General features: G+C 41.8%; 1 protein-coding gene across 2 annotated transcripts in view; it reads left to right on the top strand.

Moving 5' to 3' along the window:
- hip1 (huntingtin interacting protein 1) overlaps window positions 1-8,770 on the top strand; it is a 42,659-nt gene extending 33,889 nt beyond the window's left edge. For both annotated transcript variants that reach the window (XM_072392633.1, XM_072392634.1), the window contains exons 22-31: window positions 1,682-1,818; window positions 1,993-2,103; window positions 2,265-2,323; window positions 4,283-4,376; window positions 4,540-4,640; window positions 4,893-4,998; window positions 5,156-5,279; window positions 5,465-5,526; window positions 6,110-6,227; window positions 6,304-8,770. In XM_072392633.1, coding sequence (XP_072248734.1) covers window positions 1,682-1,818; window positions 1,993-2,103; window positions 2,265-2,323; window positions 4,283-4,376; window positions 4,540-4,640; window positions 4,893-4,998; window positions 5,156-5,279; window positions 5,465-5,526; window positions 6,110-6,227; window positions 6,304-6,314 — 923 coding nt within the window. In that variant the 3' untranslated portion in view covers window positions 6,315-8,770. The remainder of the gene's footprint in view (window positions 1-1,681; window positions 1,819-1,992; window positions 2,104-2,264; window positions 2,324-4,282; window positions 4,377-4,539; window positions 4,641-4,892; window positions 4,999-5,155; window positions 5,280-5,464; window positions 5,527-6,109; window positions 6,228-6,303) is intronic.
- Window positions 8,771-18,995: the final 10,225 nt, after the last annotated feature.

The following is an 18,995-nucleotide window of genomic DNA, read 5'->3' as shown; positions in this document are numbered from 1 at the left end:
GAAGTCTTGGGAGGAAAGGAAATCAAATGTTTTTTGAAGGATGCAGGTCAGAAGGTGAGGTGGGAGACGAGGAATAGTTTATTAAGTGAAAACATGTCAGTGGGTGAGTCTACAGGAAGACAAACCAGACTATCTGAGCAATGTGTAATGAAGATCTCAAGCTTTGTGATTAACTGCCCCGTAGACTGCGCACAGCTGACATCATTTCAATCCAGCACAGATGGAAAATTTACACTGAAACTTCATTTTTTTTCCCAAAACACAGATATAAGTTCACATTTTGATTTGATTTTGAAACCTTTTTTTTTTTATCTGCTGGTTGCCTGTGGGTAACCAGCTGTTTGGCTTTTATTCACTCCGTATTCCTTCATGTTATTCAACAGATGAGAAATAACACGGAATCTGTGATTCCTGCCCGACCAGTTCTCCCTCTTAATTGATTTAAAGCGATCTTTTGAAAGCTTTTAGGGTCAGTTTGCCACACCACCTCCGTCCTTCTCCAACCCCAATCCCAAAACTGTCGGGCAAGCTGTGAAAATGTACATTGCAAAACAGAATGCAATCATTTGCAAATCTACTAAACCAATATTTCATTCACAACAGAAAGCTTTTCAAATGTTTAAAGTGAGAATTTTTAGCCATTTATTTTAGAATAGGAGCTCTTCTTAAGTTTGATGGCACCAACGCGTCTAAAAATGTTTGGGCAACAAAAGGCTGAGAAAACTAAGTGGAACTAATAAAGAAACTGAAGGAATGCTGGAGGAACATGTTGCAACCAGTCAGATTAATTTGCAGCAGGTCAGTAACAGAATCGGATATGAAAAGAGCACCTTTGAGAGGATGAGGCTCTCAGAAGAATTGAGTTGAAGCTGTTTTTGTTTAATCTGTTAGTCCTGGTGTTAGATAGGTGAAAGAACACTGTGATAAGTGCCATTATGTCCACAAACTCATAATACTTTATAAACTTCAGAGAGGTTTTCATGCATAAGAATGTGCATTTACTAAGAGTTAGTTCTGTTAGGCATTTTGAATGCATAATAATGTTGTCTGTGACTCCATCTAGATATGAGCCTGACAGAAAGTGTTGACAATCTTTTGGTGAGACGACTAAAATGGCTTAAATCGGTTTGTGCTCATTGATCTAAATGTCACGCCATAACATTCGCAGTGTAAGCCGAAATAGCCTTCAGCTGTGTTTTCAGATCAGAATAGCAGCCAAAACATGCACAAAGGGAACAAAGTTGCTGACTTCATACACAAGTAATGTTTTTTTGTTCTACTCAGAGATGGCAAGTCTAAACATGCCCAAATTTAATGCGTCTCTGGCCAGCTGCCATGTTATCGCTACTGAAAAGCTAAGAGGCAGAGTTGGAACTGGGTCGGGCTGTAGACGGGCCGTTGTTTTTTAATTGTTTTTCAATGCGACTGTTAGTTGACGCTTTGCCTGCAGGAAGCCTTATTTAATTAACGATGCTGCTGCAGCTGCTAGCATCACTGTTACATGTCAGAGTGCACAGGAGACCTAATATGGTGTTTTCATAGAAACACACCGTGATTGTTTTCACTGTGCGGAATGTGGCTGCTTCTCCTCTCTGGGTGTACGATGGTGCTTCTCTCTTGGTGCGCTGGTGTGTTTTTTATCTGTAGTAACACAGACTGGCCTTTCCTTTGTGCGTGTCAGCCCTGTCAGAGAGCGTGAAGGCGTGTGGGGCAGAAGCTCTGGCTCTGCTGGGACAGATGAAACGGCAGGATGGCCTGGCAGCAGCAGACAGCGGCAAACTGAAGGCGGTTCTGGAGGCCATCCTGGCCACCGCAGAGGTCCGTACTTCATGCATACTAATGTTTGTACTCTGATGACATGGACTACTGTAAATGAAACGACTCGTGTTCTCCTGGGAGTTGCAGTTTTATTCATTTATTGATTTGTTAATCATTGCCTGTTTGAGCCTTGCACATTGTCACCTGCACATTGAAGTCATGTCATTGTTTCAGAAACTGCGCCCTCGGGGTTTGGAGCTGCAGCAGGGGGAGCTGGGAGATCTCGTGGAACAGGAAATGTCTGCCACATCCGCCGCTGTGGAGTCGGCCGCTGCCAGGATAGAGGTGTGTGACCGCGTCCGTGTGTGTTTAGCTCCGGCCTTCACAGGGCAGCAGATGCATTTCTGTGTGAAAGCATCGGCCCTTGTTTCACTTCTGAGGAGCATTCACTTCAAAGTGTCTCCTCTTCTCCTCTCTCTCCCCTGTGCCTCTGTGCGTCTCAACAGGAAATGCTGAACAAGTCTCGAGCAGTTGATACGGGAATCAAGATGGAGGTCAACGAGAGGTAAAACTCAGATTAGAGTCGGTTCGTGGAACTGCAGGGTGTCGTTCTTCATCTGCAGCTTCACTTTTGATGCGATGAACTTTAAGACACCAAAGCTGGTTTAACTTGGGAGTTAAACCAGCTTTTGAGCAGCGATACCTTGTGATTGACAGGTCTTGGTTTTTTAGGTGGGCACGGTGTCAATCGGATTCGTTCCCAACTCATCACGTCCAGATTCAAAAAGCCAAGACTAAGATGCAGACGCTTTAGAACATTATGTGATTAAATCAGAGGGCGGCATCCATGTTTTGTATCCTGTACAAAAATCTTCCACATGCTTTGACTTTAAGCTGAAAATGATCAGCTTTTCACTGAACTTTCACTGTTCACTAAAACTATGAGTTTCTACTTGGCATTTTTGTCAGAAATCTTCCTAAGAAACAGTTCTTTGAAAAGTTCAGTGAAAAGTAACATTTTAACGTTTATTTCTAGCGTCTCTATATATCTATAGTTTACTATAATAAAGGAAACATGGTCATTTGGGTTTGTTTGCACAGCATCAACAGCGTTACACATGTCGGCTACACGGGGAGGAATTTATCCACTCGATTTGAACTTGTGAGAAGTCGGTTTGCTGCTCTGCTTGTTAGAAAGCAGATTGGTGTAGACTTGGTGTCACGCCTGCAGTTATGCCTGTTAGATCGAACAGTTAAAAACTGTTGTAGTAACATTATGCCGACGCTACCACAGAAATAACTGAAACTGTCAGCAACAATGAATACAGTTGATAAAAACACTAATTTGTTTTTTTCTGTTTGTACCTATAAATTATTATAAAAGTAAATGTCTCTAACTTGAGTCAAAATCTATTATCATTAAACTGAAAAGCCCTAAAACATGTTGAACAGTGAATGTCATTCAGACTCTTTTAGTGATCCAGAACTTTGTGTTGTTTTCCTCATGGTAGCGGACTCGGAAACTTTTGCCAACTCTACAACAGTTTTCTTTTTGCTTTTTTTTTTTTACTTGTTTCCTATTTGTTTTATATTAACAGTCCTGCTCAAACTTTAAGCTCAGACTGATGTGCATTCGATGGTAAATCACTCAACGCGAGACAGAAATGCAGTCGGGTGTTGGTAAACGGACAGAAACAACACAAACAGAGTTTTCGATATGGGAAAAGGAACAAAAGCTAAATATTTGGTTTTCTGTACCCGACTGGACAGCGTGAGACTTTCCACTTCCGCAGACACAGAGTTTAGTTGGCCTCGGCAAACGGGCGACCATTGATGCGGAGCCCGGTTCCAGAGAACCAAACACTTCAGAAACCTTGCATTTGAATGTGCTTATCATGGGAGGCATATGACTTGAACTAGTTCTACCGAACAGATTCACCCTCATTACCCTGACAAGAACGTCACATTTTCCCAAAATAGAAGTACAGTCGACCCACAAACAGGCTCTCCTTCTACCTGCCTCTTTGTGCCGGCTTCTCTCCTCCATAAAGTACCGAGCTGTGGTGTTGTGAGCTAAACTGAAAGTTGCTTAATGAATGACCTCGAAGAGCAAGGAACCAATTGATTGATTATGAATAGATGAAACGAGAGGCCCTTTTGTTTGTAAATTTAACGTAAAAGATGCCGTTGAAGCAATGAACCGGGAGGGAAACGGAGAAACCTCTCAGCGAGGTAAACACAACAGCTCCATGATGTTTCAGTGCTGTTTGAAACAGAAAACATGAAACCAGCTACTGCAGCTACCAGAACTGAGCGGAGCATCGAGGTCAGCGGTGCTTTAGTCGTGCATTAACTCCACTGTGGGCGAACAAACAGCTGGAGGTCATCTGTAAGGTGGTTAGACGTTTCAGCAGCACACCTCACAGGTTTAGGAGACTGGACCAGCAACATCTTTGTTTGACGCTCTGGTTCCCATCAAATACAGATCAGCTGTAGATGTCCTGTGCTCTGTCGCCCTCTGCAGGATCTTGGCCTCCTGCACCGAGCTGATGCAGGCGATCAAGGAGCTCGTGCTGTCTTCCAAAGACCTGCAAAGGGACATCGTGGAGAGTGGGAGGGTGAGCTGCACCGTCTCACAAAGAGAGCAGCATGATTCAACATCTGATGCCGTTATGTTTTTCACTTTTTGCCTGATGTGTGAAAGACCAAACCCATTTCTAATGGAGTGATAGACGTATGACACTAAGACTATATTTCATTATTTGGTCTTTTGCCCACCAGGGGGCAGCCTCCATGAAGGAATTCTATGCCAAGAACTCCCGCTGGACTGAGGGCCTGATCTCTGCCTCGAAAGCAGTTGGATGGGGCGCCACAGTCATGGTGTAAGTCTGAAAAAGCTTCTGTTCGTGGCAGTGAGAAAGTGTAGTGCGAGCTGCAGTGCCTACTTTGGGACTCCTAAACGTCCCGAGGAAGCAAAAAGAGACGATATGAACAAGGACTGACATGTAGGGTCATTCAAGGACAGTCATAAATCTTTAATTTCACATTGTGATGTCAACAAAGTGGTCTAACCCTCAACATCGAACACCCACGAGTCCCTTGAGTTTATGTTGCAATGTGCTGTGTTGTTCCAGTGATGCTGCCGACATGGTGGTGCAGGGCAAAGGGAAGTTTGAGGAGCTCATGGTATGCTCACATGAAATAGCTGCTAGCACAGCACAGCTAGTGGCTGCTTCCAAGGTGAGCAAAGAGTTTTTTTGATTTTTTTGATTTTATGCGAGCGGGTTTTACACTAAATGAATGGGTGTTTAGCTGGACCGATACTGTCAGAGGAAGTGAGGTATCTGCAGCAAACCGCCATGTTGTAGAGGTCATCATTACTGCTGCTCTCCTTCAGGTAAAAGCAGACAAAGACAGCACCAACCTGAGCCGTCTGCAGCTGGCGTCCCGGGGCGTGACGCAGGCCACCGCAGCCGTCGTGGCCTCCACCAAGTCTGGAAAGTCCCAGATTGAGGAGACGGGTGAGCGCATCCCATCCACTGCATGTTACAGAGCTTGAGAGAACTGAGAGATGCTCGTCTCCTGAATTTTCTGGGTCTTCTCATTAATTTGTTGTTTGGATTTCTTAACACTGTTCCGAAAACAAACAGTGAATGATTATCGCTCATCGTTTACCCTAAATGTCTTTTTCTTTGTCCGTTTCTAGAAACAATGGACTTCTCCAGCATGACTCTCACCCAGATCAAACGACAAGAGATGGACGCACAGGTAAACAGCAGAGAAAAGTTTTTATGATAATGAGCCACATATTTGAGCTGTGACTGGGATTTAACGTGGGATTTAATTCAGTCGAGACGAACTCCAGTTAAGAAAAGGATCCTCGAGGTGCCCGTCATTGCATGTAGCCTAAAATCTTTGTTTCTGACTGTTAAAGCTCACACTTGACACTAAAGGTAAATTGTTTCTCGTCCTCTGAATGCTGAATTTAACTGTGTTGTGGCTCTGCTTTGCTAGCGCTGAAAGAAAAACGAAGCAGGTTCTCACACACAGATGCTTCATTGTTGTCGAAGCACAGAGGGCTCCTGTTTTGAAGATAACTGTATTTTTAGTCCCAATTAAACCTGTGAGAATAACAATTTCAACTGGGTTATAGGAAGTTTCCATAGAGACGGAAATGAAAAGAAAACAAATATCTGTGAGGATCTCCAGGAAAAGATTAGCGTAAATTATGGAGAGGCTCCGAGATAATTGCATGTACTGTATATTGTCTAGAATGAGCGAATCAATCATCGGTGTTCGGTGAAAGCTGCTTTGTTCCCCAGTTAGTTCCGTTGTGTCTGTTTTTCTCCAGGTCCTGGTTCTGGAGCTAGAAACTCGTCTGCAGAAGGAGCGAGAGCGTCTTGGCGAGCTGAGGAAGAAGCATTACGAGTTGGCTGGTGTGGCAGAGGGCTGGGGCGAGGCAGAGGAGGGTAGGCACAAACTGAAATGAACGTACCTTTAAGGTATTGCAGCAAAAATGCCTGACGTCCTTCTCTCCCTCTTCAGGCACAGGGTGAGACCGGCCGCCACTGTCGTCCCCTCTCCATCACAAGACCGGCTTCTGTCTGCCTCTCTCTATTTATAGAAACACTTTTCTGTCTCTTTCAACCTTGTTTTTGGTCCTTCTTTTGTGTATTTGTTTGTTATCTAAGCCAAATGAGAAAGTGCTTCTTTTCTAAACCTGCTCGTGTCCGCACGCTTTCCACATAAAGCCCCGAACCAAGGGCTCGGCATCGGGGGAGTTTGGACGGGAGGAACAAATGGATGAGGGAAAATCTACATGCTGACTTCCCAGCCTCACATCCCACCTGCTTCTCCCCCAGAGCTGCGCTGGTGAAAAACACCAGGGAAGTCTATCCGTTGTGCCGAGTATTTATTGTCTTTGTCCCCCGGCGCCCTCATCAAGCTAAAGCTCTCAAGACATCCCAGGATGCACTGCACAGGGGCCAAACTCTCAGCAGCAAGTGCAGGCGGATGGATTAGTGGCCGGAGCTGCCAGAACTTCATGTCTCTGTGTAACGTAGATGGCAGGCGCCCCTCCGCCTCCTGAGTTTCTTCCTATTCTTTTCTCACTGTGAGTTTATCACCTTATTAAGTCCATACGGCTTTACAGGCTGGTTCTCTGGACTTTCTGCCTTCCACGTCCTCACCATTGTAACGACTGTGACTGTTAACTCAAGCCACCTTCCCCTCCTCTTTCTTTTTGTCTTTTTACTTTGACACCCGCTTGCACGGAGACTTATAAAACGACTCCTCAAATCGTTTTTGACCATGAGGTTTCTAAGCTGCAGACTACCTCGTGCTACATCGACAGAGGTAGTGGCGTATCACTGGGAAGTTTCTTAAGTAGGGACGTGTTGCTCGAAACACTAATAACGTGCTTTGTTTTTATGATTTCCTCTTTGTAACATTTAAGTTATGGAACAGGGTAGCAGGAGGCAACCCTCTGTTTTTAAATAGAAAACAAGTTTCAGTACATTCTGACGCCTTACTGTTCAGTAACACAAGGTTCGCGCTTTAGTTTACGTCTGTTGTTTAATAAAGCTGAAGGTGCTTTACTGGTGCATTTGTTTCGAGCTGTGATCTAGTCGCACAGTAAGCTGCCAACGGTGTTGCATCTGCTCCCGGAGACGACTCTGCCAGCAGGAAAGCTTTGCTCCTGGTGAGGATGTTAATCCTTTAAGGGTATTTCAGGAGGGGAAACTGTCTGCTCAGTCCGATAAGTCTACAGTAAGAAGCAAGCAAATGAATATCTGTTTTAAGTTTCTAAACCATAGTTGTCTGAGAATTGGAGGCACTTCCACTGCACAAACCTTTTAGGGAAAGAACAGGATTTGCCTGGTTCATCTTCAGGTGCCGTAGTAAAAACGGTCGATGCCAGTGAACTCTGAAGTATGCAGAACTCAGACTGCATTGTTTTCATTAGTTTCCCCCTAAGACCAAGTAGCTGTGTATATAAACTAAAGGCCTTCTTCAGTTGGACATCATTTTCTGCTTTCTTTTAATCTTAAAATGTCGGTTTTTGCATCCTTTCAAGTGTAGATTCAGTTTGATTCAATAACTGTTACAAAATGCTGCACAAGAACGCAGCGTGTCACTAATACAAGTCCTCATTTCTTCCCCAAGAGGCTGTTTAACTGAATTTCCTGCTGAGGCTGATCAACTGACTTTTAAGTTTGCTTCAGGTGGACTCTGTGAGAGTACCGGCCACGACTCTGTGGGAACCATAGATGAGCAGGCGCTTATTTTCAAGCCAACACCTTTTTACCTTCTTCCTGTTCGACGATTCTGTGTCTTAACGTACTTCGTTTTGACGCTCCGCTTCGGTCGTGTGTCTCTAATAAAAAATGATCACGCTGGGCTTTTAACAGGTGCTGCTCGGTTAGTTTTTCCACAATATTTCTTCCAAAGAAGGAAGAAAAAAAGCGAGGTTTGAGACGGTAAATTGGAGGAAAAAGAAACCTTGAAATGTCTTTCCATTTCACATCACCTTTCTGCTGCTTCGACCAGGTTTTTAGAAAGTATTGTTTGCAGAACTGTGACCTACAGGTCTTTGTATTTAATGATGATTTTTGGCTTTTCTGTCTCTTCCTGCACACCTGGATGCACTCTTGATTTTACTATAAACTGTAATATAAAACAACACATGCCATAGAAGAAGTGAACGTCTACTTTCAGTGGCATCTCAAGTGTCTTGAATGATGAATTGAAGGCACCCTGGGTGATGTTTGGTTTTAATCTGTGCTCAGATATTCTTTATTAACCTCTCCTCGTCTCTCTCTCTCTCTCTATCGGGTTCATGTCTGTAGTTCCACCAGCTCAGCCAGCCTTTCAAACTGCCTCACACTGTAGAAACAAATACTCACATAGCAACATTGAAATATGTATTTGTATATTATACTAAAACTATGTTGGTGGGTTTGTTTTTATTTTTCCAGTTTTTGAAATAAATATTTGGACTCATTAATACGGACTAAGGCGTGATTGTGGTTTGTAATGTCTCCTCTGACCTGTGGACAAAGCTGTGACGTGGAGCAGTCATGATGAGTCAGGTGGGAAGTTATTTTCAGATCAATAAGCTGGGTTATGCCTCTTCATCAGCAGAGGATTATTCTTGGGGAAAATGCTGACATTACACAACAGTCTGATTGATTACTTGGATTTCTGGGAAGTGAATTGCTATTTTTGGAAGAGATGAGATATGATTGTGTCATTAATACACGCCGGAGGACAGGGATATTATTTACCTGTGTTTGGGGGAGGCGCGTTTTGCTCAATAACTGAAGCAATATTCTGTTTTAAAGGAGGGCTACAATCTCAAAGCACTTTTTAAAAAATGTATTTACCATGTCTCTCACATTATATAGTGACACTGAGGGCTCTTGGGTTGGAGTCGCTGTCTTCCTGGAAGAATTGGCTCCTGTTAGAAGTTGAGAGAGAAAAAAAACACGGTGTAAGATGCTATAAAGGAACTATACGTAACATTTAGTGCAACTACGTGGCCCAAAATAAAAAACAAAAGACGAAAAATAATTGAGTTTATTCATTTATTTTTGGTCAGGTTTTTTTTTATGGAAAACCTCCATTTTTCTCAACTTTTTCTTGGTTTTTCTTTTTTGCTCCTCCCACTTTTTTTTCCTGCACCTCTGGGCCACCGTTGTATTGAAATGTTTGATCGCATGACCTCCGTAGTGATTTGATCAGAGACCCTTCCTTGTCAGTGGGACACCTGAACCTGAACCAAAGTTAGAAAAATGTTGGATCTTATATTAGTTGATTGATACAGCCAGATACATCGGTACAAACAGACCTGAAGCACTCTTTATTTTTAATCTCTTTAGGGACCGTAGACCTGTGGGACTCCATTCTAAAACAACTGTAATCCATTTGTGGTTTGGTAAATCCTGTGAGCTCAGAGTATTGAGCAACAACAACAACAGGCTGAGGAGCTTTTGCTCCAGAGAGGCCAGCAAAGACTGCGACATGAGCCTCGGTGGAATGTGGGGAATACAGATAATTACAATTACAAATCAGTATTCGCAATCGTAGGGGAGAGCTGCTTTCCTAAAGATGGACAGAACGACATCAGCTTGGCTTCCAGGTTCATCAGATGTAGCAGCTGGTGTTCTTCTGCTATTTAAACATGTGATCTGATATGAGGAGTTGTCAAGGTGACATGATTTGGAAATTCTTCCACTGTAAAGAAAATTATGTCGAAGATACAAACAACTGCCAATTATTCCAGGATTTGCCAAATGAAATTTCCAAAAAGCCAACATTTTAATCTAATCGTGTGAGGAGAACTTGTAAATGTTAGTGAGATCTCACAAACTGGCACTGCGTGGGAGGCGTGTCAGGGAGAAAGTGTCTGCTGTCCAAAATCATCAGTAAATAAGGACTGCGGGTTGAAGGGGACATAAAGTACAGACAAAGACTGGACATTTTGGAAATGTTGTCCCCTGAGCAGATCGATTAAAGTTTGAATTGTTTGGCCACAGAAACAGACATGTTCTCTGACAACATAAAGAGAGCATGATGAGAATCTAATCACTTTGAAATGAAAAGGATTTTCAAGATATGCTGCAATTATCACAGTGTGCTGACAGCGTTTCAAAGAGATAATAGGTTTGCTTGTCACAGCGTGCCAACATAATTATGCATTTTCATGATCTGAACTTGTAGAAGCCCAGAACAGAATGAGTGATGAGACCAAACTTTCAATGATTCAGTTAACTGAAGCTTTTGCTTCTACCTATTTATTGGTATATTAAGGTATGTAAGGTACATTAATTTTGATTTTGTTAGATTTGTGGCGCCATACTTTGTGACTCCAGCTCAAAATGTCCCAAAGATGCTGTCAATCAAGAATATTTTAAGAAAGGCTTGAGGCTCGTAAGCATAGTTTCAAAAGTGATTTTAACCTATGATATGTTGCCCCACTTCGTGTTAAAAATGAGAATGTTTGAGCTGCTACAGTCGAACTGCAGTTGTGACAGTGGGTGCTGATTCATGGGACACAGTTATTGTTGCGTAACCCTGGGAACTTGAATCATTCTTTGAAAACGTCTTGTTCTGACCGTTGATCCTCTGAAAAAGGCCCGTCCATCTGCACTTGTTTTGTTGTTCCCCGCAGTGAATCCGTGTGACTGAAGTCGGCAGAAATGAACAGGTAAGGTTTGCACTCTTGGAAATGAGGTACAGTGATGCTGTGATGTTTTGCTCTGTGCTGCTGTTGTCACATGGGTAATGTGGTGGGTGTTGCCTGTGAGAAAGACACACTGAGCTATTTATAGCCTCTGCAGTCCAGAGCTGGGCAGCCTTACAGCAGGTCTCCTGGCAGCAGAAGCAGCCGAATGTGTGTTTGTCTGCAGATCCAACAGAAACAGACCAGCCACACTTATACAGTTGCCTTAAATCAACAGGTACACTGGCAGGCATGGGACAACCGCTCACACACACGGAGGAAATTTACTGACAGCAGGTCCAAGAGAAGGGAATAAAAGGTCTCTGTACGAGACTGAGGCACACAATCAGACATATAGCAGAGAGATGGACTCCCCTTTTGAAGGCCTTATAGAATCCAGATTTTTAGCATCATGCTGGCATGCAATTTCCTTTTCTCGTTATAACTCAGTCATGCAAATATTGTCTTTATACAAGCAGAGCACTTCAGTTCTAGTTCTTAAAGAAAAATTTTGTGGGAAGTGAACAAATTCAAATGTGTAGTTTGTTCTTTTTGGGGGAGGAGAGTCTCTCATTCACCTTCTTGCAGATAGCTATGTGTGACGATGGTGCTGGGTGGACTCATTACTCATTTGGACACGTCTGTGCTAAGCTAACCAGCTGCTGGAGGTAGCTCCATATTTGTTTTTTCCTTTCAAACAAACCAGCAGAGGCATTTGTGAATCGCACTTTTTTTCACTCAGGGTAAACAAACACAGGCTGCCAGCATGTTCTGAAAACACTTCCATCATATGATTTCTTTCTCCGGCGACGAGAACAAGTGTGGGATTTGCCAGCAGGCCGCAGCTCTTCCCAGCAGTCCTGCTGACCCTCAGCGGCTGTCACAATAAAATATCAGCGACATGTTCACATGCTGAAACACCAGAATTGGCCCACTTTCTTATAATCTATAATGAATCTAGCAAGCATGAATTCTCTGGCTGTATGTTGTGTTTGAGGCCTTCAGCACGACACACAGATTGAAAATTGCAGGTGATAGGCTGCTCTGAACGTGGTTCAGGCACAGTGCCTCATATCTCACCCTTACCCACAGAGCAGAGTGGGGCTGGACTTATACTGCAGGATTACTGCTGAGTCAAAGCAGACTGAGGAGGTAACTGCATCAAAATGAAGTGTGCAGTTTTCAGGACAGCATACAGCGCAGCCTAGAAGACCATTCGAACTATTCAGGCTTGCTGCAGTTGTAGTGTCAGTCAGCTGCAGGAGGACTTTACACAGCTTGATGTTTGCACTGTCATTCCGGAGATTTTGAGCCATTTTAAGCAGCACACAGTACTGATGACTTCTTTGAGTGGACATGAGTGAGAAATGGTCTATCCTTCCTACTTGATTTGGTCCTTTTTAACATATTAAAAAGTTAAACAATCTCCACTTTTTAAGGGCTTGAGCTAAAATAAGTAGCAGCAGCTCATTCTTTGCGACCAGGCAGTCATTATGTCGATTAGCTTTAATGGTGATGTCATTAAAGAAGAAATACCTGGACAGAAAAATTCCATAACTGTTTCAGGAATGATAGCTTCGCTATGGAGGGTTCTTGAAGCTTTGACACTCTTGCACACCTATATGCAGGGCAGGGAAGAAGAAGAAGAAGAAAAACTTTGAAACAAACTAAAGGAGAGCCGAGACACTTTAATAGCATTATTATTAGTTATAGAAAAAGAAGAATAAAACCTCCCGACATATCAAACTACTTTGAATAATAGTTATCTAACTAACTGGAGTAATTGTTTGTGTCTGACATGTTTTTGGGTTTTTTCCAAGATAATAATTACTCACAGCTACTTTTGAAAATGGAAATAATTTCATCTCAAAAGTTTAGCGCTGGACAGTTGATCTCTCCTTCCTCTACCCCTACTTCTACTCAAAGTTGGATTTCATTGTTTCCACATCCATGGAGCTCCGTATTTCACTATTTGTTTTTAATTGCAGGATTCCAAGCTATTTATCACCCCCTTTATGTCCGTAAGTTTATTTCACAGATATTTAACCAATAAAAAAAGTATCAATAACACTTTGATGCCACCTGGTTCATCCATTTGAAACTCACACTGTGGCAAAGCTAGCAGCTCCACCGAGCCTCCTCCCTTAGAGTGCTGCACAATGCAGAGCTGAAATTAGATGGCAAATATGTTCCACTTTGTCTCTAATCCTAACCATATGTTTTGTTTTTACCTTCCTGAAAAGTAACTGGGTTTGCACTCGACAGCTGACTTCCATTGTGACTGTGCTACAGCAAATGAATGAGCACGGAGGAACATGTTTTTAAAAAAAAGTCAAGCTTTAGATTTTCCAGACATGTTGTAAAAATATGGAAACCACAATAAAGTGAGCAAAAGAAAAATGTTCCTGCCAAAAACATTAAAACATTACTCGAGCCCACCTTAAGAACTGATCAACCCAGGGATAATAAGCAATGAAATTGAGGATATTCCAAAGGATCGGCTCTTTCGGCACTATAAAGCTGCCTGAACACACGGTTTCAGCTGAACAAGATAGTCAGTAAATGTCATCACTCAGGCCGGCCACACTGAAGGCCTTTGAACACAATGTTTTGTGCCAGCCACACTCATTATACTCTAGCCTGGGCTTGCTCTTGGGTGCCTGACACAAATATGAGATCACAAGATGAGGAAAAACGTCTCTCCCTCTTTGCTGAGGCCTGTGGGCTCTGCTGCCCAAGTAAACAAAAAAAACGTCATTTTTCTGCCCTCGGGAGCCAAAGATTCTCCTCAAAAACAAGGAGGAGCCATAAAAATGCATCCCGGCTTCCTATCAATTACCAATATCTGTTGCCACATACCCAGCTGAACCTTTTAGATGAGTGGTTGATTGTGTTTGGATAGGGAGAGCACACTTTAAACATGTTCAAACTTGTACGGCAGTGCATTGTAATTCTTTTTTTTTTGGTGCTACCAACCAACAGACCTCAAGGGGAATGATTAGGCCTTTGTATCTGCTGTGTGATACAGCTGGAAAAATAAATGAAAGCAATTAATCAGAGACAGGGGCATCATAACATGGCCAGTGGCTGCCATTTCTATTGTTTGTTTTCCCTCGGAAAAACCCTGCCTGAGTTTGTGGGGGTTGTGTGTGTGTGTGTGTGTGTGTGTGTTTCCTAGACTCTGCATGATGGATGATTGCTCTGTGGGCATCTGTGTGAGTATTGTGACAGACTTCTGTTTTTGTGAGGTGTGTCCACATCAGTAATAATAACTTCAGCCACACATTGACAAATTGTTCTGTGGATTTAAGAATCATCAAGTTTCACTGTTTTGGTTTGTTTGGAGGCGAAAGTGACAATTTTTTGATAAGAGGACGGAGCCGTAGAGCGACATTTGAAATATGACTGGACAAAAATGCCACTCTTTAAAGCCTAATATCCACTTAATTGTGGAACAGTTTTAGACTACTGTCACGCTGATGAGAAGGAATGGATTTAGCTAATGATGCAGTAAAAACTGGTTTGAATCTGATCAGTGGCCATTTGCTCCATGTCATTGCCCTTCTCTCTCTTTGAAGTTTCTGTATGCTCCTTGACTGTCAGTGTTTAAAAAATATATATATTAAAAGAAGGGTCAACATATGTAAGAACAACATTAAGGCTGTTCCAACACTCAAGGTTTCATAAACCCCTTTTTCTGAAAGGATCACACTGACATCGTAACTTCTTGCAGAGGTTTCCCTGTAGCGTGATCTTTTCAGGTAACATTGTGATCTACAGTATTTTCCAATTGTTACCACAACTGAATGGCCATGGTCCCTAAAATCCAACCACCTTATGACCTTATGCCTCTTAATTAAGTCCTCTAACTCAAACCTCTTTCCAAATATTTACCAGCTGAAGTTATCAGATTAATGTCTGAATGAGATTTCTGGTGCATATCTATATATAAAAAAAATAAACTGAGACGGCAATCGAAATAGGTTGAACCCAGCAACATTTAAATATCACTTCTAAAATATCACATGTCTGAATTGTGTGGAGTCACATTTGCTAAATGATCTGCTATTCAGAGGAACCTCACAGAATGTGTCACTGAATATACAAATGCCTGCGTTTCCCAAATCTTCCCAAAAAAAATCTTCAATTCATACATTACACTAATTGCTGTAAGTGCAATAGTCTTTGTAGTAGGGAAGCCAGACAGAGTCCTTGTTCAATAACCTGAAATCCAAACCATTATCAATACTTAGGGCATTGTGTCACTAAGTGAACATTGGCTCAATGACAACTTAGGTACTGTCACTATAGTTTACAGGATGCCCCATCTACAATGAATGACAAATATCACACGTGCTTTGTGGGTTTCTTTTGAATAATAACACTTTAACAGACTGATGAAGCCACTGATGTCACAAATCCCATCTCTCAACAGGGCTGAATATCATTTAACCATTGTGTCATGGCACTGATGCCAAAGGACACTTTGTATGCATTTTAAGGACCAGCTTCAATAAACGGCAGCATTTGACACTGGAGAACTAAACAGGAGCCACTTTTTTAGGACTTCTATTTCACCCACAAAAATCCAAAATAATGTCTACTTTTACCCTCCCAAAAAATACAAAACTCAAGCCTATCTTAAGAATTGTTATGAAGGCATAAGAACCAGTAACGTTTCAAATGAAAGTCCTTATATGTCCTCCTGTCTTTGTAAAGTGCAGTGTTTGTATGTCTGGATAGAGCAGACAGTAGTGTTACGTATATGTCTCTGCATGCAGGCCTGATGGTGTATTTTCAAGAGACAGGCTCATATCACACTGTTACGCTTTTACAAGTATTAGGTCAAGGGATGACAAAGAAAATGTTATACATTTATAGGTTTTAGCAGCAACAAACATGAGCAAACTTGTTTTCAGTCCAACCTAGACGACCCAGATGTGATTTTGTTCCATGCTGTCACTACAAATGTTAACATCTGTAAAATATAGGTCATGCAGAGTTACAAATTACATTTAGTCTGCAGGGAAGGGGTGGTCCTGTGGTTGTTTTTGTGCTTCAGATGTAATCACTACACATGTACAGTAATCCAGCCGGTCAGCTGTTGCCCTACTTCTGCATTAGAGAGAGACAGACGTGAAAATAGACATCAACACTGAGAGGCAGTCAGGTCAATCAGAAACAGAGGAGGGCTGGACAGGGCAGACCCAGACAGTGCATGACACCAACTCCTCCGCAGCTCTGGCTTTGGAGGGAGAAGTCGAGGGAGATGAGGTTGCTAGGAGACGTGGCTCAATGCAAACACAGCACCATCTGCTGCTGTAGGATTTGGTGTAGTTTAGCCAAGTCGGACAGAGAGAGAGAAATCAGCCTCGGAGGCTCTTTGGAAACAATATTATGGAGAGATACAGAGAAAACAGTTGCAGGAAGGGGGAATAAAGACATGGAATGGAAAAAGGAGAAAAGAAAAGCAAGATATGAGAGCAGAGGGAAATGAGGAGGGAAGGTGGGAATAGGTAGGGAGTGCAGCAGAGAGGAAGAAAGTGCGCAACGAGGAGCTTATTAATTGTATGACTAACAGGTGTGACTTTTATGACACACATTCAGCCCTCCTCCGCACACACATACACCTTCAAATGATCACAGAAAATGTCAAGAGTACCATCCTCATAATATTTCAGTGTTAAAGTCATAAACACTGATGGAGATGAGACCAAGCTGTCTCTGCTGTTGTTATTTTCCACGCTCCCAATTGTAACAAATGATGCACCTGTTACCATGGGGACAATGAAATATCTTCACCAGATACCTGTTATTATTCAGTCACAGCATGCTTTGTGCCCACGTCCTCTGATGACATGGGGCCTTTAAAGAGGGAATGAGTCATTTCTCTCAGCCTTAATGTCATTATTGGAGGGTTTTGATCAGAAAAAAAAGCTGTAATTAGTGGGTAGTATCTGTGGTTTACCCATCATCTGAACATTTAGGTAACCCCTAGCTACAGTGGATTTAAACAGGATTGAGTTTTAATTGAAAATTTGAGAGAAGACAAAGCATGTGTTCCGTTCACAAAAGTTGATTTCATAAGCAGCTTCATTTAGCCTCTTATTCCTGAGTAGAACACACTGTGCTGTAGCTTCACTGTTTTAGTAGCTTCTAATGGGTAATGTTAGCTGACTATAAATAATCTTACATAAATCCAAAATGCAGTACATATTAAGTCGACATGGACCTCCAACTGACTGTGTATATGTGTAACAGCCTGCCATTGTTATACCATATAAATGTGTCATTTCTGGGCATAAATAACATGAACATGAAAACTGGTCAAGCTGGGCTCATACTTGCTAAGCCTAGCCGGTGAGATAGCTTTAACCAAAGTTGGTATGCCCACTTAATGTTCTATGTTGCTTAATGATCAAATTAATAAAACAAAAGAGCTAAAACATCTAAATATTAGAAAATGGAGAGGAAATACTTGATGAATTACAGTCATTGTACATGCTAACTAGCCTAGCTTACTGAATGGATTTATTGTGGTTACTCTTTGAAAATGACATAAGTAATCAATTCAAGACATAGTCTCCAAAATATATTAGCGTATTAATTAAAGGTTGACAAAAGAACTCAAAGGAAAACATAATCTGCACATTTTGTGCTATTTAAGTTAACCATTTTTTAAGGCTTTATTTTGTCTGTGATACTGAAAAATAATCAGCTTGTAAGGGTAGTTTAACAGTTACACAAGATATATATATATGTATAACATGGTTACATGGTTTTAAATGGCAGAAAACTATAAGAGATGGCCCATACAGCCAGGGTAAACTGAACAACTTAATTTTTGTGTGGACACATGTCCTCCATAGTTCTGTGAACTATTTTATGCGTTTGTGATTTGGCTAAATTGCAGTAAGGCCTTACTCTAACGTACAACAAGCTCCAGAAAGAAATTTTGCGGTACAATGTTTAATCGATGGAGTGCGCCTAGAATGTGCTTAACATCCAGTATTCAGATTTAAGGCTGCTGCGTGAACAGAAACAAACACTATATTCCATACAGATATTAAGGTGCATTTTATTAGATGAAGATCCAATGATATATAGTCAACATCAGCATCCTCCTTTACAAAAGACATTAAAATTGAAACATTTTCAGTAAAAAAGTAGTATTGTACAGCCAATGTGGGGTACCAGAGAGAAAGCATGACATGACCTCAATCATATTCATTCATCATCATATGGATCATAGATAAAAGACAATACATTAACACTATTTACAGTCTGTAACACAGAGGTTGACGTAAATGGTAATCCTCATGATGAATACAGTAAATATATTCATATATTAAGATCTTTTGTTTACAAAATCACAATGCATTATATATATCACAGAGAAAGGCTATCTGCAAACTTGGCTTTCAGCTATACACACACCCTCTTGTTTTCCAACACGTTGCCCAAGCAAAATTAAATCTTTTGTTTGGTCAATTATTGTAGAAGGGTGGGTTCTTTGGTTGTGCTGAGTTTAATGTTGCAGGCTCCGACTTAGCGGTCAGCTGCTGCGAGTTACTTAAGAGAGTTAACTGTTTAGGTTTGGTTGGAACTGGGGAGGGCTTGTGATGTACAGGGAAACTTCTAGAGCAATGTTGGCAGGAAACTGTGTGACAATCAGAGCATCTAATTTTTAATTTTCTAAACCAGGATCACATTTAATCTGTACTTTTGTGCCACTGCAAATTGATCTCACAGCTCAAATGGACTGAAATTAATCTGATTAGATGTTGTTTTACAGCACAAGGTTTCATAGCAACACACAATGTTCTTTCCACAAAAATGTGACGAGGGCATGGCACGAAACTAGTCAGACAGCCTGGTTATATCATGCATGCATTAAGGTCGCATTTGCATGGGATGGAGGCAGCTGTAATAGATTCTCTCATTTGAAAACAAGACATTTCCATTGGAGAATAACATATCCAGCACAATAAGTCAGATCCTGGCCTTAGCAAAG

This window comes from Leuresthes tenuis, unplaced genomic scaffold (genome assembly GCF_036924035.1).
Source record: "Leuresthes tenuis unplaced genomic scaffold, fLeuTen1.0.hap1 SCAF_9, whole genome shotgun sequence".
Lineage (NCBI taxonomy): Eukaryota > Metazoa > Chordata > Actinopteri > Atheriniformes > Atherinopsidae > Leuresthes > Leuresthes tenuis.
This window is presented reverse-complemented; position numbering and strand designations above follow the sequence as displayed.